The following is a 24786-nucleotide window of genomic DNA, read 5'->3' on the forward strand; positions in this document are numbered from 1 at the left end:
GACAACTCATCTAAGCATCCTTCCATTCTCACACATTCTGTCTTTGGGGCATGCTGGCAAAATCCCTCCCCTCAGTCTGTGACACTTCAAGTGAGGCTTAAAAGTCATTATGGGATTCCCTACCCCCATGCCCCACCTTGTGACCTCTGTTTCACACAGGATGGCTGAGAGGAGTAACTTAGGTCAAATGATGGGCAGGTGTTCAGAGACTGGGTCTGAGCCCCCATGAGGGTATGCCATCCCTGCAATTTTGGCCCTGCAGAGGCGTCCCCCAGACCCTGGCAGAGGCTCTCAGCCCCAGGGCCCAGATCAGCCAGCAGGAGATGACAGCGTCACCACGGACGAGAACAGTTCTGGGAAAGGGTCTGGAGGGTAGGCCTGGAGGATCGATGGAGGGAGGTCAGGCTGAGTTTGTTCAAGGGAGACTGTCTAAGCCACGCCTGCCGATCTGCCTTTGCACCCCTCAGACCCTCAACATCGTGACTCCTCGTGTCCGGCCTGAGGACTGCAGCATCGGACTGCTGCCCCGGAACCATGATAAGAATCGGAGCATGGACGTCTTGCCTCTGGACCGCTGTCTGCCCTTCCTCATCTCGGTGGATGGAGAATCCAGCAACTACATCAACGCCGCACTGATGGACGTAAGCTGAGCCCTGCCCGGGAAAGCTCCTGGCTGGCATTCCCGGGAAAAGCTTCTTCCCAAGGGGGAGGCAACTGCAGCCTGGGAGGATGGGCCCTGACTCCTCCTCCACCCCCTGCCCCGACTCCAGTCAGCCTCTCCCTCTGATCTCATTGGTCCCAAAGACATTTCTCCCCCTGAAGGCTCTGGTACAAACCTGTATCTAAGCACTGTGCTTTTAATTGCTTTGCATTTATAAAGATCCTGGAAAAAATAGATCAAAAGCTTAAAGTGAGTCCCATGACATTACAGTGAGGCTACAGACCTGACCAGTCCCCCTTCCTGCTACCTACAAGCTGACTGTCAGCCTGAAGTTCAGTTCAAGAAACATTCTGCATGCCAGCCAGGTTCCTACTATTCTGTTAGTGGCCCTGCCTCCTGCTTTCTCAGCGTCAAGTCCCAGAAGGCCTGGTTTGGGATGAGGGGTCGTGTTCCTCCCCGAGAGGGTCCGTGCTCCTGACTCGAACACACCTCTCTGGGGCCCTCCAGCTACTTCTGGCTGTCACCCCTCCAGTTCTGGGTGTACAGATGTTTGTAGCAGGAAGGAAGCGTGTATCATCTGGTCTTGTTCACACACTTTCCAGCAAAAGAAACTGAGGCCAGAGAGAGAGAGACTTACTCAAAGACTCCCAGAGCACTACTCACAAAGCTGGAACCTAGGACTCCTATCTTACATTTTAGAATTTATTCCTTGAGCCTCCCCTCAGTTTGCTTGATCCAGAAAGACACAGACATCTTGCCTCCCAAGATTCCAGACCGAGAACAACATAAGCCTTCCAGGCCCTTCTCCCCATCTATGCCTGAAATCAAGTCCATCCAGCCCACATGAACCTCCATCTTACTTAGAACAGGAAGGAACATGGGGTACTTTCTCCTGAGGTCAAGGCCAACCAACTCTGACCCCCTGATTCTCTGAAACTTTCTCCCCAAGCATCCTAAGTGTTGGAAGCAGAGAGATGACTAGAAGTCAGTGCCTATCCCAGTTCTGGGGGGCCTTCCCTGGCCTGTGACCATAGGGTGCCCAAGTCCTCCATGGAAACATGGCTCTGGGTCCAGAAGCAAGGAGTCTTGCTTTCTTGATCAGATAAAACGGATGGATGTGGAGGGAAGACCTTTGGCTTTAGCTTGGAGTCTTCTGAGATCAGTTATATGTGTGTGTGTGTCTGTGTGTGCGTGTGCGTGCGTGCGCATGTGCAGATGTGTGTGCATATGTGGTGAGAGATGGGGCCTGGGGTGCACCCACACTTCCGAGCTCTTCCCAGCTTTGTCTCCCACTTGTCCCAACTCCCCCTCCCTGCCTTCCTCTTCCAAGGATCAAGCACGCTCCTGGCCTCTGCTTAGTAGGTTAGATGCCGCCCAGAGTCAAATGCCTTCTGCCAGGCTCTGATGCTGATTGTATTCTCTTTGTCCACAGGGCATTTCTCTTGTGAGCCATCACTGGGGTCTTTGCCTCTCTTACAGGAAAAAAAAAAGGTCCTTATCTGTATTCCAGCACAGTCTGTGCATTATCTGGTAACCATGGCAGCTTTGCTCCTAGCAGAAAAATATGAAGTCCTCTGGGTTAATTTTTAATGTTTCCCCTGGTAAAGGATGATGTTATCCATGAAATGGATTGCCGGCTGATCCCCGAAACCCGGCAGGAGCACGGATCTCGAACATATTTTCAGATAAGGCTTTGTCAGGCGTGCTGGCCTAATAGAGCATTTATCACAGAGACAGGGAAAAAGGAAAGAAAACCAACATTCACTGACTGTTGGGCAGCACGTCAGACCCTGGACGTAGATTGTCTCGTCCTGTATTTGGGTATGATTGTCCCCATTTTTCCAGAAGAGGTAGTGAAGGTCAGAGAATTTCCATGACTATCTGTAGGTCAGCTGGCTCAGAAAGGGTGGAGCCAGGGGTCTGAACTCCAAGACTTTCGACTCTCAAAGCCTAGATTCTTTCTCATGTCTTGAAACGTCTGCAGACCAGCTGTCTGCAGCTGGAGCCTGGCTTTGGGGGAAACTCCGTATTCATTTCTCCTAGATTGAGTTCTCCTAGACCCACTGGTAGGAGAAGGCCCTTGGGGACAAGACCCCACAGTGCATCTGTGGCATCCACAGCTTCAAGGCATTTTCTTTGCTCCCAGGAGACGACAGAACAATAGAAAGTGCTCCAAGTGTCCTATGTGGCAGAGGTTTTTGCCAGAGATTTTTTCCTGGTTGCAATGTGCAAACTCTTTCCCTCACCATCCTCCTGCTGGTTTGTAACTCCACAGAAAACAGGCACAGACCATGGTTCAGGAAAGCTTGCTGAGAATGTGGGTTACTTCTCAGGTTCTACAAACCATTAACCAAGCAGAGACACTCCCCAATCTTTTCAAACACCTTCTTACAGATACTGCAATGAATAGCACCCAGGTAATGCTTCAGATGTAGTCCAGACTCACCCAGTCCATTTTCTCTGGGCCTCGGTTCCCCAGCTGTAACCCAGGACTGAGTCTATTCAGTTGTTTCTGGACCTGTACTGGGCATCCAGTGTGTTGGCCTCAATACTAAAGCCAAGGATGAAGAACCGAGTGAGGGATGTGCCCGCCCGCCAGCGGGCTCACAGCTGGCTCATTGCTGCTCTTTTCATCTGCATATCTGTTCAGCCTGCACCACAGGCATGCCTCTGGAGTTATGAATCCCATCTTCCAGTTGAAGAACCTGAGATCTGGAGCGATCTAATAGCTTGCCAGTGCACAGAACTGATTTTAAAAAGTCACGCTATAAATGCGCTTGAATGAATGAATGAATGGCTGGCCGGATAAATGTATGAATGGGTGGTTTATAATGTGCAACTGGCAAAGCTGGGTTTGAACCTGGTCTGCCTGATTCTGAAACCTGGGCACCTTCACCGCCCCATTGGCTCACAGAACACCATGCCCACCTTCTGCTAGGCCACCTCAGCCCTCATTTAAGCCTTGGGCAGAAGTGAGTCTCTTGAACCATAAGCCTCTTCAGGAGGCTCTCTGGACTGAGCCACGCTCCCCTCCAGCACTGTGGGCACAGGGGCACAAAATATCCCTTTTATCCCAGGAAGTGTCTTGGCCAGCAGAGCAAATATGCATCCAGGATCTTTCATATTGTAATGTTGATTCTTTGCTGAGCTCCAAGACATAAATAATTTATTTGGAAAATCCCCCTCCCAAGTGACACCTTGCCAATGAAATGTCTGAGTTGGGAAGAGAATGAGTTCATTACGAGAAGGTCCCCTTTGCCACCAGGGCACCCAGAGATAAGAATGGGCGGGGGCTTTGTGTCATCCCTCTGGCAGACTCAGGGGCCTCTGGCAGCCTCCTGGGCTACCTCCTCGTCAGAACATTGCTGACGGGTGTATATTTCACGAGGCCTGTGTCATTCTTTTCAGAGCCACAAGCAGCCTGCCGCCTTCGTGGTCACACAACACCCTCTCCCCAACACCGTGGCAGACTTCTGGAGGCTGGTGTTCGATTATAACTGCTCCTCCGTGGTGATGCTGAACGAGCTGGATACTGCCCAGGTAAGAGAACGCCCAGCCTGGCCCGGCCCGGCCCTGGGTGCTCGGTTGTGTTAGGGCAGCCACGCCCAAGGAGTGGAGGGAAAGCCCTCTGCTGCCTCTGCCCAACCCAGGTACCCTCCAGTGGGCACTGTCTGGCAGGGAGCACCAAGCCAGTCTGCTCAGCTTCTGGTAGATGCTGGGGGATCCCCTGCCAGGCCCCCCATTTCCAGCAGTGACTCCCCCTGCCTATGGGCTTTATCCAGCCCCCAAGCTTCCCAGGACCAGACTCTGTTGCTCCACCCTCCCCGGCGCTGGTTAGAGCCTTGCTCCAAATCACATAGAGCGCGCAGAGAAGGCTGCCCCCTCCCCCAGCTCTGAGCACCTCCAGGGCTTCAGACTAGCTGACTCCTAGCCTCAGTCAACCACTCCCCTGCTCTCTGATGCGACCTGACAGAGCCTGGGGCCTGAACCATGGACCCTTTACCCCCGATCACCCCGCCGAGGCCTGGCTTTGGCCTTGTGTCCCAGCAGCCTCCGTGCCTTAGCTCCCCTGTGTGTGTCAGCTGCGAGCAGAGTGTGCCTTCAGCGCATATCTGTACTTGGGACGTCAGACACGGGTCGTGGGGTGGCTTCTGGGGCTCACACCCCAGTGGCAGGGCAGCCATTTCTGGGTGGAGGCGGTGATGGCCTTTGAGGGTTTTCAAAAGCAATCCCATCCCCTTACTCTTGTCTCGAAAGAGCCCAGAGTAACTCAGAGGGCTCCCTATGAGCACTCGCCTTGGGCAGGCCTGGTGTGGGGAGAGGGAAAAAATGGGCCTGCGCTGTGGTCTCAGCCCTCCAGGAGCTCACAGTCCCGCTGCAGAGACAGATGAGCAAACTGTCCCCACCTCGTGTGGCAGCAGTCTAATAGAGGTCAGCCGCCTAGTGCCTTGCTGGCCAGGAACGGGGAGCAATTAATTCTGCCCAGAGGGTGAGGGAAGACTTCAGAAGGAAGGTGACTTTGGCCTTGAAGAAGGCAGCAGAGATCCGGTGTGTGAGGGATGAAGTCGCCAGGAAAGGGTGTTCCTAGCAGCGGGACAGCAAGGGCAAAGGCCTGGTGGGGTCACCATGTCCACCTGTCTGCAGGACGGCTTCAGGGGCAGTGTGGCAGGGCAGGGGGGTATGTCAGGAGGAGACGAGGGTGGTGATGCTGAAAAATAGAGCCAGGCCAGCTTGCAGAAGACTGCCCTTGCGGTGGGGTTCTTGGTCTGCAGCATGGTAAACATCAGACTTTTACTCCATAAGCAATAGCATCCTTTCTGAGAATGGAAGTTTTCATGCACGCCCAACCTTAGAAACAGGTACGACCCAGTGAGGCAGGGGTGGGGTCGGGAGCTCCACCCACACCAGTCTTTGGGCTTCCTGATGCCCAATCAGGAAAGTTGGCCACGCTGGCGCTTTTGTGGAGCCCCTGGTATGCCTGGGAGCACAAGTGGAAAGTCCTTGCTGTGCAGGGAGGAGAGACACCGCAGAGTTTAAGCAGGCATGGGGTGGAGGCAGAACTTCTTGTTAGAAAACAGGACCTGGGGAAAACCTGGAGACCAGGAGACTGAGGAGGGGATGGTTGTAAACATGCAGAAGATGCAGGCGTTGACCTGAACTGAGGAAGTGGCTGGGAAGAGGCAGGAGAAGTAGGGTTGGATGTGGAGAGGTTTCCAGGGTTGAGGTCTACAGGTCTGGGGAGCTGTTGGATGAGAGAGAGCCATGAGAAGTCATGGATGGTGACAGGAGTTCTAGCGTGGGCCTCAGGCCTCTGGGATGCGACTGGCCAAGATGGGGAAGGTGGGGAGGGTGGGAGAGGCAGCAGGAAGTTTGTGGAGACCGGGAGGGGAGCTGATTACAACTTGAACAGCTCAGAAGTTAGGGGTGTCAATCATCCATGCAGTCAAAAATTCACTTACAATTTATAGTCAGTCCTCCAAGAACAGGGTTCCTCTGTGATGCAGCTCCTCCATCTTCACGGTTACTCCAAATCCATGGTTACTCTGTATCCGAGGTTCCTCCGTATCCGCGATTCCGCATCCCGTGGATTCAACCAACTGTGGATCCTTTGTGTGTGTGCTCAGTCGAGTCTGACTCTGCGACCCTATGGACTGTAGATCCCGTAGCACCATGTTATTTACTGTTGGAAAAAAAAATCTGCATAAAAATGGACCCGTGCCGTTTAGACCCGTGTCGCTCAAGGGTCAACTGTAGTAGGGGCAGAGTTGGGCACAACTTGGGATGTTCATGTAGGAGTCGTTCCTTCAGGAGAGCATCCATTCATTCCGTCAACGTCTGTCGAGGAGCTGCTATTTGCCAGAAGCTATTCTCGGTGCTTGGATTAACATGACAGAGAAAGCAAAACAGAAAATGCCCATCTCTTGTGCAACTTGAATTCTAAAGCAGGGGAATAAATAGCAAGCACTCTGTAACGGCCTTAATTATATGTTACAGGTAACAAGTGTGTGGAAAAAGAAAGATAAGAGGGCAGGGATGAGGCTGGTCTGGGGCACAGGCCACACCTGTAATTGTGTGATGAAGGTGGACTGCATTGAGGAGGTCACAGCTGAGCACAGAGCTCGAGGAGGTACAAGAATGCACCCCCGTGCCCATCTCAGGGAAGAGCACCCCAAGCAGGGGGACGACCCACACCAGGGGTGTACGGCGGAGGGGCAGACGAGGCCACTGCGCCTGGGGCAGCGCAGCAGCCGACGACAGAGACACAGCAGGGCCAGGTCCTGGGGGCCTTGGCGGGCTGGGGCCACAGGAAGGATTTGTGTGTTTACTCTGAGAGAAATGGGAAGCCATCAACAGGTCCTGCACGGAGGAGGGACTTGAAAAAGTAATTTGCCTTTTTAACACAGCTTCCCTCTGGCTACTCTGGTGAAAGTTGCCAGCAAGGGGGAGGGTGGCTGCTAAGAGTGGAAGCAGAGGACAAGAGGCCCCTGCAGTCCTCCAGGGGACAGGTGATGCTGGCTTGAGCCTGGGTGGTAGCAGCAGAGTGGATTCTGGGTATATCCTGAACGTAAGCCCAACAGAATATCCTGCTGGATTGAATAGGGAATGTGAGAGAGAGAGAGAGAGAGGAAGCAAGGATGCCGCCACAGTTTAGGACCCAAACAATGGAAGGTCTGGATCTGAGATAAGCATGAAATATGACAGATTCCCATAGAACAAAGATCCCTGCAGAGTTCCAGAGTCAGAAGGCATCACCACCCTATTCCTTTGCCTAAAAAAGTGACACATGAACCCATGAAAGCATGAGGGAAGCAGAGCCCTTCTTCCAACACTTCTTTTTGCAAAACCAGAGGGCAGGCACAGAGGAGGAGCTTCAAAGCACCTCACTTAGGGATATTTAAGAGAGCGAGAGGGGCGAGGCCACTGGCTGTAGGACCCCCTTGTTCAAGGGCGGCTGTCAAGTGAATGAAGATCTTTCAGCCCCAGCTGTCGGTGCAGGCTTTGAGAGCCGAGTCTCTAAATGCACAGACATCAGGCTCAGAAGTGCCCTGAGGTTGGCTGCCATATGCAGCTGGCAAGCTTCCCCTGAAATCAGCAGATGAATGGAGCACTTATTGATATAAATATCATCACCACAACAGCTGGGCGCCTTGCGAAAATAAACAATGACACAGCGTGAGCGTCAGAAAAGCCGCCCTCAGCACCTGGCAGGGCGGTGCTTTGAAGTGGCATCCACGTTTGTTGCCAGCGTGCCCACGCCGAGGCAGCCCATGGTGGCTCTGGCCAGTCCGGCAACAAGGACAGGTCTGCCACGGGTCCCGAGCATTGTTAGATCGCTCCCGAGAGGACCACTGCCACATCTTGAGGTTTGACTGAAGACCAACTGGTAAGGGCATGTGTTGCTGACTTTCTGTAATTTGTAGCAAAATAAGGTAGCGCAGAGGATGAGATTCCCGAGTGCTTTATTTTCTTGCACCACTGGTCAAATCTGTCTGCTTCCGCTCAGAATCCTATACCACGGCATTCAGCCAGCCACCCCCAGCCACAGGTGTCTTTCCATTCTCCATAGTGGCTGCTGTTCAAAGATAATGATGAGCAGTGGGGGCTTAAGATAAAGACTCCCAAAGCAACTTCATTGACCTTAGAGATTTTTTTTTTTTTTTTTAAAGCTCTTTGGGACACCAAAGGGCTGTGGTCAGATTAGTCAGGCAGTATCTTAACCACAACATCTAGCGAATGATGCTGTGGTTTCTGATGGGCAGGTCAGGCAGAACCTCTTCAGTCACACCCAGTACATTGACAAGATCTCTTCCATCTTTGTGGGCCCTACAGTTAGACCAGAGTCCATGGGGAGCAGACACCAGAGAGATGCCCTCTTCATGGCCAGGCTGCACCCACCATGTGGTTCAGAAGGCTCAGGAAATCCTCAGTGCCCCGCTGTGGGCAGGTCCATGTGGCAGGCAGACTGTTGCCCCCCTCCACCCCCCGCCGAAGATGTCCACATCCAAATCCCTAAATGTGTGAACTTGTTCTCTTCCGTGGTAAGCAGGACTTTGCAGATGTGGTGAAGTTAAGGATCCTGAAATACGTGGGCTGTCCTGGGTTATCCATGTGGGTCTGCTGTTAGGGTCTTTCAGGAGGCAGGAGGATGAGAGTCAGGAACAGATCGTGATGATGGGAGCAGGCATTGGAGTGACGGGGCCACAAGTTGAGGGATGCTGGCCGCTGCTAAGACTGGAGAGGAGGACTGGCCTCTCCCCTGGGGACGCCAGAGGGAACACAGACAGCTCAGCTGACACCTTGACTGTAACCCTGCGCGACTCATTTCAGACTTCTAACCCCAGTTAAGAAATTTATGTGGCTCTAAGCTACCACATGTGTCGTCATTCAGTATAGCTGCCCTGGGAAGCTAAGACAGACAGCAAAACTGAAAATGGAAATTTGGACCTGGAGGTGTGAGGGTCAGAGCCTGCACAGAGTATGAGATTGAGATCCTGGGGAAATCCAGAATCAGCCTGGGGTACAGGACTTGGAAAGCAGTTTGAGCTGGAGAAATCCATGTCTGAGTCAGGGTCCATCAGGAGCAGGGTGGGTAGAGCCAAGGAGAAGGCAGATGATCATCCCTCCAGCAGCAGGAGGCTTGCAGAGCCAGAGGGGGTGTCTCTTAAAGGTCCAGGAGCAGACTTTCTGGGCCACATTCAATCAGGTACTCGTCAGCATACATTTATGGTGAACCTTCCATGTGCTGAACACTAACCTAGACACAGCAGTGCACAAAACAGGCACAAAAAAATCCACAATACCCATGGAGCTGCTGGTCTAGTGAAGGAATGTCTGCCTCCCAGACTCCCTTGGGCATCAGACATGTTGGAGACATCTTCAGCTGAAACCATGACACCAGGACCCTCAAGCCACAGGGAGAAGCTGAGCTGGAGGCAAAAGGGATGGGAGAGCCAGGTCCAGGTAGCCTGTCCCACTGCCCCCAAGTGCTGTGGGGAGCACTGGAGGGATCAGCAGGGGATGACCAGCATGCCCCCCATCAGCCTGGAGTCAGGTGTGGGGTCAACGGGACCCAGCTCCTTCTCTTGTTTCCATAGAGTGAGTGCTGGGGCTTTTCTTGTTGTTCAGTCACTAAGTTGCGTCCGACTCTGCGACCCTGTGGACTGCAGCACGCCAGGCTTCCCTGTCCTTTACTAGCTCCCAGAATTTGCTCAAACTCATAGGGTTTGGCATGCTTGAATATTCTGCTCATTTATTATATTGGCTCTGCTTGAGGATCCCCTGAGCCTCTCAGTATTTACTTGTCACTTATTCTAGGGAGTACACTTTACCTCGCTGAAATCTTAGAGATTTTATAAACACCTTGCAATATTTCCTGTCTTCCCTCCAAAGACCTGCCACTCTGTAAGCCTTTGTTTTCCAAACTATATTTACTAATTAATAATTTGTTCATCTTCCTGTATCTTTTCCACCATCAAAAGGGTCTCAATGACTCTAAAAGCAGGGTCTTGGTGTCCTCCACGAGGACAATGGTGTGACCCCCTTTGGCTTTTGAAGACCTTGGAGATAGCTCGTTGGCTGTTCCTGCCAACTTCACGGCCATCACTGTGGAATCCACTGATCTGACCAGGCCCCCTTCCTCTCATTTTGCAGGTCAGGAAGCTGAGGCCCAGGCAGGCTTTGTCCAGAGTCCCACAGCCGCCCCGACCCAGGCCCAGGGCCCCCTGCCAGGGATGGTGAAGACTTTCACCACCATCTAAACAATAGGGCTTCCAGGGCCCGGGGATCTGATAAGCACCGCTTGCTGGTACCTGGGTATACGGAGCAGGAAGGAATGTGTCTCAGTTTAAAGCAAGCAAGAGCCCCAGCTTGTGTAAGAGCTGCATCACCCAGTTCTGAACTCCTACCGGGGGAAGTCTGAGACTTCACATGATGTAAATCCAGGTGCAAAGGTGAGGGGGTGGGTGCCGAGGACATGCATTCCCACCAAGCTTCTAGAAGTGAGAGAGGCAAGCTTGTCATCCTCCCAGGAAAAAAGCGGGGGTGATGTTTCAGAGATGTCTTTTCCTATCATTGTGCCTGGAAGGCAAATAGCAAGCCCTTCTAGCCCCATTTTTATCTCAGCTTGTAAAAACACAACCTCACATGCCACCAAAATACACACAACCCCCAAGTCTGTGTCTCTGCAAGTCCCAGGTCTGACCTTTGCAAGGGGCCATATCTCTGTCTCTAAACCCACTGGAACAGAAGAATAAGGAGTCGGGAGTCAAGAGACCTGAGTTCAAGTTCTAGCCTTGCCACGTACTTGCTATGTCACCTTAAGCCAGTTAACTTGTCGAAGACTCAATGTTACCACCTGTGAAACTCTTGTACCTCAGATGGCAGCCAAATCCACTATGTCTTTGAAGGTTTACATCAAATGGGCTTTGTTTCCTCTTCCCCATTGTGTGGGAAAGCCCACTGTGCACCGCCAAGGTCTCTGGGGACTCCAAGGGGGTTCTGTGTTCACGTCCACTTCTGAGATCCGGCTCAGACTCTACTGGCGGCAGCGTGGGGCTCACGTCCCAGCAGTGCCCGTGGCTGAAGGCTGAACACCGCACATCCTCATCCCTTCCGTTTGTGTTGTAGTTTGTGGCTGTGCGGGCTCCCTCTAGTTGTGGTGCGTGGGCTTCTCATTAGAGTGTCTTCTCTTGTGGTGGAGCACCGCTCTAGGGCACATGGGCTTAGTTGCCCCAAGGTATGTGGAATTTTCCCAGACCCAGGATCGAACCCATGTCCCCTGCATTGGCAGGCAGATTCTCAGCCACTGGACCAACAGGGAAGTCTGACACATCCTCATTCTTAAACCCCACCTCGCTCCTCACTTGGCGGCCAGTGGCATGTCGTCCCCCGACCCTGTTGCCCAAACCACTTTTTTCCTCCCTCTGCCTTCTCTCTCCCTCCTCCCTCCTCCCGGTCTTCCACCCCTCCTCCCCGCAAAGCCCGTTCCCTTATTAAGCTGAGGAACCCAGCCATCTCTTTGTTATCTCTTTCTGAAACAGGCTCTGAACCTTTGCCTTCCACTCACCCTACCTTCCTCTGTAGATATTTTCCTAAACTCCCTGTTTCCTTCCCGGAAACAAGCTCTGATGCACCCATCGTAAGAGTGAGTTTCCACCTACTACATGGGGTTGCAGTATTTATCTTGTGAATGGAGAGGTGGACGGAGGAGGGGGGCGCATGTGCTTTTCTCTCTCCCCCCACCCCCGCTCTCACATCCTCCTCGTCCCTAACAGTCTGTCTTTCTTACTGGCCACAGTATTAAACCCAATATGTTTCGATCTCTTTGTGGAATTTATTTTAGGAAGTTTCATCATTACTGATCTGAATTTCAAAACCAATTTAGGTAACACACTTTTCTCTTAAAAACACTAGTAATTCATTTCACCTTTAGGTGGCCTGGGATTGATTCCCTCCTATGGATCGCAAGGACCTTGATAATACAGGCTTTCATTTCTGGAAGCTGTATTACTTGGCTTTTCTATTTTATCAAAGTACTTATTAATTAATGAAAGTCATAACTGAGGTGCACAGAAATACACTTGAGGATTGTTTATTCCAAAAATAGGCCCATATTGCTAGATTTAAATCATCAGAACGTGTTTATTTCAGCGACTAACAAGCTTTCTGATTCCATCAGCAAGAAAATGATGTCTAACTGAGAGGCGACCTTCATGTTTGTTAGATTTCACGTGTGAACACGCACCCCCGTAGGACATCTTTCCGTGGGCCAAGCAGCAGTGGAAGTCACTAGGTGGAATAATGCATGGCAGCTGTTCCAGGACTGTCCACACAGGCTTCATGACTTTTGCTTGGTTTAACTTGTTCTGACAATAAATAGCAAAAGACCCTCTGCTTTTCCAGAAGTACAGCCGTTTCGAAATCAGCAGCAGCTGCTGCACCAGCGTCCCTCCCCGGCCCCCCAGGTGTGGTCATCAGCCCACCCGAGTGCATTTGCAGTGGCGAGGCCCTCCCTATGGGCAGACAGCACCACCCCTCCCAGAGGGATGGGTAAGAAAGAGAGGGATCAAGGTAGGAAGAGGCTGGGCTAAAGAACTGGACTCTACCATGGAGACATAGCCACTTAAAATCTCCCATCTAAGGAACAGAATACCAAAGTGTTTCTGAGTGTATGTGTGATCCCAGGTCAGCTAGGTCCTTGTGGGTTTAGAGAAGTAAGTGGGGTTCTTTGAAACCCCTATTTCCAGGGCCTGAAGAAACCATAAACTCTTCTCCCCAAGTTTCTGTAACCCTTTGTTTCTTTTGTAAATTTAAGTTTTTTATGTAATTTTTTGGGTGAAATATTTTAATTAATTTTATTGGAGTATAGTTGATTTACAATGTTGTGTTAGTTTCTGCTGTGCAGCAAAATGAGTCGCTTATACAAACACGTATATCCACGCTGTTTACATTCTTTTTCCATAGAGGTCATTACAGAGTACTGAGTAGAGTTCCACGTGCTATAGAGTAGGTACTCGTTAGTTATTATTTTATATATAGTAGTGTATATAATGTCAGTCTCCCAATTTATCCCTCCTGTCCTTTCCCCCTTCGTAAAATACGTTGTTTTCTACGTTTGTGGCTCTATTTCTGTTATTACTCAGCCATCGAAAAGAGTGAAATAACGGCATTTGCAGTAGCACGGATGGACCTAGAGACGGTCACACTGAGTGAAGTAAGTCCAGAGAGAGACAAATGCCGTATCATATCATGTATACATGGAATCTAAAAAACAACGGTACAGATCAACTTACAGAATTTTAAAGGTTACTTTCCATTTACAGTTGTTACAAAATGCTGGCTGGATTCCCCATAATCCGTCCTTGTGCCTGTCTTACACCCAGCACTCGGTCCCTCCCACTCCCCCACCCGTTGGTGACCAGTAATCGGTTCTGTATGTCTGAGACTTCTTTTTCGTTATACTCACTGGCTTGTTGTATTTTCTGGATTCCACGTGTAGGTGATACCACACGGTCATCTGCAAACAGTGACAATTTTTACTTCTTCCTTTCCAGTTCTGATTTTCTTTTTCTTCTCTTGATTGCCATGGCTACGATTTCCAATACTGTGTTGAGTAAGTGTGGAAAGAGTGGGCGTCGTCTTGTTCCTCACCTTAGAAGAAATGTTTTCAGGTTTTCACTGCTGAGTGTGATGTTAGCTGTGGGTTTGTCCTATATGGCCTTTATTATGTTGAGGTATGTTCCTTCTATCCCTACTTATTTTATCGTAAGTGGGGGTGTTGGATTTCATCATAAGCTTTTTCTGCATCTATTGAGATGATCATGTGGTTTTTCCTCTTCGGTTGTTTATGTGGTGTATCACACGGATTGACTTGCAGATATCAAAAAACATCCTTCCATCCCTGAGATAAATCCCTCTTAATCATGGTGTATGATCCCTTTAATGTATCATTGGATTTGGTTTACTAGTATTTTGTTGAGGATTTTTGCATATACATTTAATCAATGATATTGACCTGAGTGTTTTTGTCTTCTGTGATATCTTTGTCTGGTTTTGGTATCAAGATGATGCTACCCTTATAGAATGAGTTCAGAAGTTTTCCTTCCTCTGCAGTTTTTTTGAATAGTTTCAGAAGGACAGATATTAACTCTTCTCTAAATGTTTGGTAAAAGTCAACTGTGACGCCATCTGGTCCTGGAATTTTGTTTGTTGGGCATTTTTTAATCACTGACTCAATTTCATTACTGGTAACTGGTCTGCTCATATTTTCTGTTTCTTCCTAGCTCAGCCTTGGGAGATTGTACCTTTCTAAAAATTTAGCCATTTCTTCTAGGTTGTACATTTTATTGGCATGTTATTGTTCATAGTAATTTTTTTTTATCCTTTGTATCTTTTGTAGTGTCAGTTGTAACTTTTTTCATTTCTGATTTTGATTTGGGCCATCTCCCTTTTTTTCTTGATGAGTCTGGCTCAAGTTTTACCAGTTTTATCTTTTAAAAAAAACCAGCTTTAATTTCATTGAAAATTTAAGTCTCTATTTCTGCTCTGATCCTTATGATTTCTTTCATTCTCCTATTGATAATTTTGGGGGTTTGTTCTTCTTTCTCTGGTTTCTTTAGGTATAAGGTTAGGTTGTTTAAGATTTTTCTTGTTTCCTCAGCTAAGTTGGTATCACTATAAACCACTCTCTGAGTGTTGCTTTTTTCTGTGTCCCATATGTTTTGGATCATCTTCTTTTCATTTTTCTCTAGACATTTTTTGATTTCTTTGGTAACATATTAGTTAGCCTCCACGTGCTTGTGTTTTTTGCAGTTTTTCTTGTCGTTGATTTCTAGTCTCGCATAGTGTGGTAGGAACAGACGCTTGATCTGATTTCAACTTTCTTAAAGTTCCTGAGTTTGTTTGTGGTCTAGCACGTGCTCTATCCTGGAGCTCTATCCTGGGCCTCTATCCTGGGCTTCCCTTGTGGCGCAGCTGGTAAAGAATCTGCCTGCCATGCAGACCATTCCCCAGGCACTGGAATATAATGGATGTTGTGCTGCTTTTGGATGGAATGCTCTCTGTGTGTTAATTAAATATATTTGCTCTAAGGTGTCATCTAAGGACTGTGTTTCCTTATCGATTTCCTATCTGTATCATCTGCCCATTGACAGGAATGTTAAAGTCCCCCACAACTATTGTGTTACTGTCGATTTCTCCTTTTGTGTCTGTTCATGTTTGTTAGATGCTTCTGTGTTGGGTGCATATTTACAACTGTTGTGTATTCTTCTTGGATTGACCCCTTGATCATTTTGCTGTGCCCTTCTTTGTATATTGTAACGGTCTTCAAAATATTTTGTCTGATATAAGTATTGCTACTCTGGATTTCTTTTGATTTCCATTGGCATAGAATACCGCTTTCCATCCCCTCACTTTTAGTCTGTATGTCTCTCTAGATCGGAAGGGAGTCTCTTGTAGTCTCTTGTATAGGAGTCTTGTTTTGTATCCCTTTAGTCTATGTCTTTTGGTTAGAGCATTTAGTGCATTTACATTTAAGGTACTTATCAATATGTATGTTTGTATTGCCTTTTTAATTATTTTGGATTTGTTTTTATAGGTTTTTTTTTCCCCTTATGGATTTTTTCTTTTTTGTGTGTATATATTATAGATTTTTGGTTTGTGGTTACTATGAGCTTTTTGTATAGTAGTCTATATGTGATTATTTTAAGTTGACAATCCCTTGATTTCAAATGCACCTTTAAAACCCTACATTTGTACTCTCCTCCCCTCATGACTACTGTTTGGATATAGATGGTTTTACTCCTTTTATCCTCCCTGATAGCTTTGTGTGGGGCTGACTGCCTACCTTTATGCATGTTTGCCTTTACTGGTGAGCTTTTGCATTTTTGTAATGTTGTTTCTTGCCATGGCCTTTTCTTTTTCTCCTAGAGATTCTTTAACATTTGTTGTAAAGCTGGTTTGTTGACGCTGATCTCTTCTAGGTTTTGGCTATCTGTAAAGTTTTTGCATTCTCCATCAAATCTGAATGAGAACCTTGCTGGGTAAAGTATTCTTGGCTGCAGGTTTTTCCCTTTATTGCTTTAAATATATCATGCCGCTTGTGACCAGCAGAGTTTCCACAGAAAAGTCAGCTGACAGCCTCTCGTAGGAATTTCCTTTCTGTTGTTTTCCCCTTGCCGCTTTTAGCATTCTCTTTTTGTCATTTGAATTGGTGTGTCTTGATGTGCTCCTCCTTGGGTTAGTGCTGCACGGGGCTCTGCTCTTCCTAGACTTGGGTAATTGTTTCCTTTCCAAGGTTAGGGAAGTGTTTAGCTATTGTATCTTATTTTCTCCAATATTTTCTTCAAATTTTTTCTCCTCCTGGGATCCCTATAATGCGACTATTAGCGCACACTGTGTTGCCCCAGACGTCTCTTAAGCTGTCCTCACTAGCTGCCGGTTAGCCTATTAGTCATGAGGCGCCAGAGCCCGGGGGTCTCCTGGGCCAGTGCTGACCCACTGGCAGCTGGAGTCGGGGCCTTGAGGCTGCTCAGGCTGTTACCTGCCCACGGGCAGAGCCCGCTCCCGGCTGCAGAGCCCAGGGATGCCCAGGCTTCTTTCAAGCTGGGGGGGAGGGCACAGTTCCTGACACAGTTGGGTATAGGGTTCTGGGTACCCCAACGCTTGTATTGGCCTGTTAGTGGGTAGGGCCAGGGCCCACAGGCTGTGGGATCATAGTTTTCTTGTATCTGGTGTTTGTCCCCCCGTGGGTGAGGCTGGTCTAGAAGCTAATTTGGGCTTCCTGCAGAAGAAGGGATGGGTCTGTGTCCTCACCTGTTCAGTTGTCTGGCCTGAGGCGCACTGGCATCTGCAGGCTTTCGAGTGGGGCTGATGAGCCAGGGTGGCGGCAGCAGTGTTCACACAGCAGGATGCTCCCCAGGATGGCTGCCACCGCTGTCTGTGTCCCCAGAGGGAGCCAAAGCTGCCCCCCCCCTTTGGCCTTGCAACCCAGTGCGTGTGAGATTATGTGGGGACCCTTTACCAGTGAGGCCTCTAGTCCTGTGGGACTCCCAGAATCAAGCCCCATTGGCCTTCAAAGACAAATGCTCTGGGGGATTGTCTTCCCAGACCCTCAGGCTGGGGAGTCCAACATGGGGCTCAGAACTCACTGCAGTGAGAGAACCTCTACAGTATAATTATCCTCCAGTTTGTGGGTATGGGATTTGATTCTATCCCAAGTTCACCCATTCTGCCTCTTTTCATTGTGAGTCCTTCTCTGTGTCTTTAGTTGTAGAAGATCTCTCTGGTAGGTCCCAGTCTTCTTCCCTGGTGGTGTTGGTTCTGCAGATAGTTGTGATTTTGGTGTGCTCAGGAGAGGAGAGGAGTTCGGGGTCTTTCTACACCACCGTCTGAGTCGCTGTCCTATAAACTGTGCTCATGGTCTGGTCTCAGCTCCACTCTTAAGTCATCAAGGGAGCACAGCTCAGCTTCTCGCTGACATCTACAAGAAAGCCATGCACACTGAGCATTGTCTATGTTGTTATAAATTTACCTAATGTTTAGGAGTGGGGGAAGTCAGATGACACCCTGACTCACCTTCAGCCCTTTCAGTGGTTCTCTTATGCTCCTATTTTTCCTCTTCCCTCCCTGGGTCCTGCTCCAGAACCACCCACAGGCCTCTCCCCTTTGACATGCAGAACAGTTCCCAGAACCTATCCCAGATACCATCTGTCCCCACTGCTCCATCAGGCTGGCTGGTCAGGAATTTTCACAGGAGCAGTCGTTTGAGTATCCTAAAGAGAAATTTTCATACAGGCTGCTAAGTGGGAAGGAAAAGACCCTTTACTTTAGCCATCTTGTTTTGCATGACCCTCTCCCACACCACCTAATAATTACAGCTGCCATTTATTGAGTGCTCACGTGCTAAATAGGCACATTCAGGTTCACATCCATTCATCACTTAACCTGGAGAAGCTAAAGGTTTGGCCAAGTCACTCAGCTAGAGAGTGAGAGGGCTGGGATTTGAACCCAGGGTGCTTCAGCCAGGAGCCCCATTAACCTTCTGCTAACTGCATTCACAGGCCCAAATGGTGGTACCCACTGAGGCACAACCCCAGCACTTGGACACAGGACAGTCTTGAGCTGAACCTTAGAGGACACTTCTTACTCATGAGGATCATTTCCCTGCCCCCCCAAAGGCCCCCGGGAACAGCGCACTGGCTTCCCCATTCCCACTCCCATCTCCCACGGCTAGGTTAGGTGCAGCATCCCAGGCTGGTGGAGACCCTAATGATCTCTGACAGCTTAGACACCACATCTGCCCACCCATCACCCAGCTGAGCATCACCCACGCCACTGCTGATGTGGACTCACAGATTAGGGAACTCGAGTGAAAGGCCAGCTCCGATGCAGCATCAGAAGGACCCTGCAACCTTCCCCAGGCCTCTAGGCAAGATGGAGAGTGACCTGGAAAATCAAATGCAGAGATGTGTCCCAAAATATAGGAGTCTTGTTTGAGGCAGAGTAGAATCTATTAGTTTGAGAAATTGGTCTGGAAATCTTATTAAAAGAGACAAATCATCCCACATTCTCTCCAGACTGAGAATATTGGAGATAATAGACTTTCCTTGACACTTCAGACCCATGGAGCTCATGTCAGGATCACAGCCAACCTCTGGCAAGGCACAATTCAAAGCAGGTAATAAAGGCAATTATTTTTTTTTAAATTGGCAGTTCTGATTAATTCTGATTTCTCCGGCCAGCCACAGACTTATCTGTACCGGTCCCTCATTACTGTGAAGGTTGCAGGGCAGAAGAGCCAATGGCAAAGAGAAATGAAGTTCAAGTTGTGGATTTGTCATTACTGCACAGCTCAGCAGATGACTGTCCAGCCACAAAGGCCACTGTGTCCAGCACTTTCCACCTACACACACGCACCCTTTCTCAATATTATTAATTAGCAGCCAGTGGGGACACCGGGAAAGCCAGGCACCATTGCATCATGAAACTTAATCTTGCTTACCTTTGCCATTTAAGAGGGGTGATAAGAGGCAGACTTCTTCAAGTCTGTACATTAGCTATGATCATTACTGTTATTTTTGTTGAACACTGCAAGGTTCGAGAATGACATGAATCACTGGAATGTGGTGGGTGCTGGCACCCTGCTAAGGCCTTTTTTCCCACGTGTTTTCTCCTTATCCTGAAAGCAACCCTACAGGACAAGGGTTGCCAATGTTCTCTGCAGAAAGAAACAGATAGGAAATACTTTAGGTTTTGCAGGCTCTGTGGTCTCTGTCACTACTACTCACATCTACCATTAGAGCTTGAAAGAAACCATAGAAAATATGTAAATGGAGAATATACCTGAACTTCCTTTACAGACTCAGACAGCTGGCCAGGTTTGGCTAGTGGGCCATGGTGTGCGTGAACAAAGGGTATCCCTAAGCTGGAGTCCGGGCCCCACAGCTGGGAGACATGTTCTTCTCCTCTCTCCCCCCACTCATCCATGCTGGCTGTAGTGCTGGAGAAAGGACAGAATCAAACAAGGTTTTGCATGTGATGCCCAGGGTGAGTTGGCTGTCAGCAAAAGAAACACTGATCACTTTCAGGAAACGCCTGCCTCCGTGGTGGCTGTGAGGATTGCTGGGGTTGCTGTGGATCCCCTCTGTCCATTTAGCTCCTCGTCTGCAAGCTCAGCCTAGGCCGAGGCAGACCCCACTGAGACTCCTGCATCTCCAAACCTTTGATGGGTCTTTGAGTCTCAGCTACATCTTCTGGGAAGTCCTCAGATGAAAAGGCTTTCTAAAACATGGCCTCTTCGTCCACGCTGGGGTGGTCCCCGTGAGCCTGCAGCCCAGCCTTAGCTCTCCTCTGTACCCTGGACAGTGTCCATCTCTGATCACACCTGGGAGTTGCTATGGGCATCTATGCCCCTTGGGAACCAGAAGTTGAGGGATCAGGCTTTGCCCTTCTCTGAGCCACATCCCCTGCCACCAACCTTAACATTCTTTCCTGAACTAAAGTCATCCAGTGAGTCAACAGAGACAGGGGCATCAAGTGTCTGTCTCTTACTCTTGATGACACTACAAACTTAAGAGACAATTTAGGATCTTAGACCAGACTCTCTCAGTCTCTGCCCTATGAGACTTGGGGCCAGATTCCTCTCCAGAACACCATCACAGACACTAGAGGGTATTTAGTGGCATCCTGACCTCTACTCATTAGATGGACATTTTTGACCATCAAAAATGTCCCCTGGGTGACAAAGCAACCTCTTCTGAGAAGCGTCATCTTGGGGTGAGAAGCAACAACTGCTTTTTGCTCCCTGCTGGAGGTTCTAATTTCCAATTCCCCCAAAAAGGAAAAATAGCAGCCAAGATCCCTCAGCCTCACAGTACCATGTTACATTAGCTCTTGGTGCGAGGTAAGCATTATTAGCCCCATTTTACATACAGGAAAACTGTCTCACACAGCTAGTAAGCAGCAGAGACTGGACTTGGACCCAAGCCTGTCTGATGTCAAAACCTACATATATATTTAAATCTACTCATGATCTGATGATGAAATGAACACTCTGAAGGTTTTCCTAGAATGGAGAGAAGTTGTAGCTGCTCTTCCCTCAGTGTTCTAATCCTGACAGCACCGTGTCAAGGTAGCCTATATCCTCCCCATTTTACAGATGGGGAAAACCGAGGCCCAGCAAGCCTAACAGATGGTTTGAAATCAGCACAGCAAAGATGTTTAAGCCCAGTGTTTCTGTGTTCAGAGCTCTGACTTTTCAAACCCGCCCCCTCCCAAAAAAATGGTGGCTGTTGCCCAGTGGGAAAGCTGAACCTGATTTCCTACACAGTACTCTACCTTTCTAGCCAACGTGTCCCGCAGGCTCGGGGATAAGTGAAACCGACACCCCGCCCCAATCCATGTCCTTGGCCTCTTTCTGTGAGCCCTCTCCTTGCCTCAGCTCTGTATGCAGTACTGGCCTGAGAAGACGTCGGGGTGCTACGGGCCCATCCAGGTGGAGTTCGTCTCGGCAGACATCGACGAAGACATCATCCACAGGATATTCCGCATCTGTAACATGGCTCGGGTGAGTGTCCGGCCGCCGCTGCGTCCTGGGCTCCTCCTTCCGAAACAGATGGATGCTGCTGGGAGGACCCCGCCGGAATCAGTGCTGTGCTCTCCTGATCCGCCCGTCCTCGGGGAAGTGATGCCTCTGCCAGTTCTGGCTCCAGACCTGGCAGTGGCTCCCACACACAGAGCCGCGCAGGGGGCATCCGGCCGGCCAGCTGCCTGTTCCCTGACATGCTGGCTGCTGTGTAGACAAAACTTCTCAGAGCACGGCGCTTCCCTGCCGTGCCGCGCGGCATGGGCATGAGTTAATGCAGCCTTTGAGTGGGTCCAGTAAGCTTTAGGCTAGCTGGGAAGTAAGTTGGGAAACAAGTTTCTTTCATGAGGAATTTCACCGCTGGGTGAAGGAGTTATTGGGTGGGAGGGAAGAGATGAGGGGCTAACTAAATGGTGACTGACTAAAGCGACCGTGGTCTTTACTGGAGGCTCAGGGTGAAGAAAATTCAGTTCCTGTCCTCAGAATTCACTCACAGGAAAGCAAACTGTGTTTTGGCAGATGAACAGCAAGGAGATAGAACAGTCCCGCCCACTATTCAGGGAGGCTTTCCTAGAAAAAGGGACACTTGAGCTGGGTTTTGAAGACTGCATAGAAGTTTTTCAGGTAGAAGAGGGATGCAGGGCAGTCAGAACAGAAGAATCAGTGCACAGAGGCAGGCGTGGGGATGGCATGTGACTCTCACCGTGAGGACGTTACGGCTTAGACCCCATTTATTCCATCTGCCACTGCAGTGCCGCACCCCCAGCAGACCACCCCTGACAGCCTCTCTGTTCTCAGCCCCAGGACGGGTACCGTATAGTCCAGCACCTCCAGTACATCGGCTGGCCCGCCTACCGGGACACGCCCCCCTCCAAGCGCTCTCTGCTCAAGGTGGTCCGACGACTGGAGAAGTGGCAGGAGCAGTGCGACGGGCGGGAGGGACGCGCTGTGGTCCACTGCCTGTGAGTGTGACGGGGAGGGCTGCCGGGGCAAGGGGGCGGTGGGCAGCAGGGCATCCTTGGTGCCACTGGCCACAGACACTGTCTTAGGCGTCCCAGGCTATACCACGCCCTTGTGGGCCATTCAAGGCATTACAGTCCTTTCGTGGACTAGGGGTGCAGCCATAAAGCTATCTGTGGGACATCCTACTCACACGCATTCCCTTTGCTCCTTAGAATTTAAAATGGTTTGGGGAGAATGATATGAGGGCCTCATTCTTTAAAAAGGAAGTTGAATCAAGATCTTCCCCATTGCAGAGCAGTATTTCTGGAGCAGGTAGAGTCATTAATAACATCTTACCCCAGAATTGAGTTCAGTTGTTTCAAAACCAGGAACTCGTTCAAACAGGCAGTGCACACATGTCAGGAAGACTGGAGTGCTTAAGGGAGAGGTGTGAGGCAGGGGAGGTCCCTGCCCACTCTCGCCCATGGGATTGTTTCTTAGCCTGCTTTTTTTGCAGGAGTACCTTTTTATTCATGTTTTCCCTCACCAAGGTGACCAGCAGTTTGAGCTGTAGGAAGGCACAGGGGTGTCCTCCCGTCCACAGGGACCTTGGCATCATCCTTGGAGGGCAGAGACGCCAAAACAGACCCCGAAGTACAGGTGCTGGCTGATGAAGGGAGGGCGACTGTCTGCACCTGAAACATCTGGCCGTTGAGTGTCCTGTGGATGAAACATCTGGGAGGTTGCCTGAGAGACTTAGTTTCCATCCAGATGTTCTTTAGACACAGACCATTACATGAAATCATTAGTTGCTTTTGGCAACACGCCCAGGAGTTCCAAACCTGGCAGATTCCTAAAGAGACTTTCTGTAAAGAGCTGGAGGGGTGTGTCCAGAAGATGACTTACGGGGCCTCAGAGAGAAGGTGCCATGGAGGGATGACCCTGCCAAGAGCCCTGTATCTCTATTTATACATCCCGAGTTACGCAAGATGTTCTGATTGAGAAAACAGAGATGAGGCCTCTCTCTCAGGATCTCACACCCATCCCAGCCCCACCCGAAGCCCAGTCTGGCTGACCCAAGGCTCACAGAGCCGTGTCTGGTAGCGTTGTCCTTGGTGGATGGGAAGAACTAGAAGCAAAAGCACATGCACCCTTCCGCTGGGTGCGCAGGTGGACCCAGAGCATCCTTTTGGCCAAGGAAGCAGGCAGCACGTGTCCAGACACTCTTATCTGTCTGCCCTGGGGGTTTGGGTCCATGTGCCATGGGTGATGGTCACGTGCTCCTAGAACCAAGGAAACATCAAGCTAAGTGAACTCTCCAAGGCCATCCCCTTTATGATACGAATGAAGAACCTGGGGCTCAGACACAGGAAGTGACGTGCCCAAGGTCAAAGCAGGTTCATGGCACAGATGGGACTCAGTTTAACTATGGCTTGGGCTTTCTACCACCACCTTCCCTTGCATTTGCCAGGGCGGGCAGCCACCCCTGCCCCCACTGCTGCAGATATGGCCTTGGGCTCAGCAGGTGCCTGAGGGGTACCCAGGAGTCTGCTCACCTCCTTCCTCTGTGTTTAGGAACGGGGGAGGCCGCAGCGGAACCTTCTGTGCCATCTGCAGTGTGTGTGAGATGATCCAGCAGCAGAACATCATCGACGTGTTCCACATCGTGAAGACATTACGGAACAACAAGGCCAACATGGTGGAGACCCTGGTGAGTGGCCGAGGCTGTCCTCTGAGAGCCAGGGGCTGCCGGTGGCTCCCTGGACCTGAACAAAAGAGCATCCGGGAGGAAAGACAGCGGCCGCTGCTTCCTGAACACCTGCAGGCCGGCTCTCTGCACCCACCTCACCTGCTTCCCTCCCCTCCAGCCTCTCTCCTGCAGAGCAGTCCAGATAGTCCTCTTGGCACACGCTGCTCTGTGTTACTTTCTTTCCACTCCAGAGGGAAGTGTCACTCACTCTGGTTTAGGGGATGGGATGCTGGGTTAGTAGAATGTGAATTATTGAGTTGACCAGAACATCCATTCAGCTTTTTCCAAAAGATATTGCCCAAATGTTCATTCCAGTTTTTCTGTGCTATGTTTTTGATTCAGTCCTAAACCTATTTTTGGACTTCCCTGGTGGTTCAGATGGTAAAAAGAATCTGCCTGCAATGCAGGAGACATGGGTTTAAACCCTGGGTCGGGAAGATCCCCTGGAGAAGGAAACGGCTACTCACTCCAGTATTCTTGCCTGGAGAATCCCATGGACAGAGGAGCCTGGCAGGCTATAGCCAAGGGGTCGCAAAGAGTCAGACACAACTGAGCAACTAACACTTACTTTACTTAAACCTATTCTCATTAACTTATGCTAATAATTACCGTATAAAGCATCAAGCTAGGATATGGTAAATAAAAGGACAGGAAGAAACTTGGTGGCAGAGTTACAAAGGTTAAGACCTGGTGCAGAGATAGAGACATGCCATACACTGAGAACTTTAACATGAGTCTTTACATCTATGCCAAGTGTGGTCTTACCGAAAGTGAGCGCCTCCTCCAAGGCCAGTCCACAGACCAGCAGAAACATCCTGTGTGAGCCTGGCAGAAATGTAGACCCTCGAGCCC

At 49.8% G+C, this 24786-nt stretch overlaps 1 protein-coding gene and 1 long non-coding RNA gene across 13 annotated transcripts in view; one reads left to right on the forward strand and one right to left on the reverse strand.

Annotated features, from left to right (window-relative positions):
- The window catches only part of PTPRT (protein tyrosine phosphatase receptor type T), a 1155381-nt gene that overhangs the window by 1122971 nt on the left and 7624 nt on the right, over nt 1-24786 (forward strand). For 9 of the 12 annotated variants that reach the window (XM_044927631.2, XR_006639935.1, XR_006639933.1 and 6 more), the window contains 5 exons: nt 468-641; nt 4070-4201; nt 21099-21224; nt 22041-22204; nt 23760-23895. In XM_044927631.2, the coding sequence (XP_044783566.1) occupies nt 468-641; nt 4070-4201; nt 21099-21224; nt 22041-22204; nt 23760-23895 (732 nt within the window). Of the gene's footprint in view, nt 1-467; nt 642-4069; nt 4202-6215; nt 6631-10312; nt 14111-18219; nt 18530-21098; nt 21225-22040; nt 22205-23759; nt 23896-24786 lie in introns of those variants that run through there. The other 3 variants (XM_044927640.2, XM_044927642.2, XM_044927641.2) reach the window with 3 other exon arrangements.
- On the reverse strand, nt 17501-19642 carry LOC112578704. The gene is made up of 5 exons (XR_006544368.2): nt 19502-19642; nt 19161-19376; nt 18512-18604; nt 17864-17931; nt 17501-17639 (listed from the first exon to the last, which is right to left on the reverse strand). It is a non-coding gene; the product is annotated as an uncharacterized LOC112578704 (long non-coding RNA).

Source organism: Bubalus bubalis, chromosome 14 (genome assembly GCF_019923935.1).
Source record: "Bubalus bubalis isolate 160015118507 breed Murrah chromosome 14, NDDB_SH_1, whole genome shotgun sequence".
NCBI classification, from domain to species: Eukaryota; Metazoa; Chordata; class Mammalia; order Artiodactyla; family Bovidae; genus Bubalus; species Bubalus bubalis.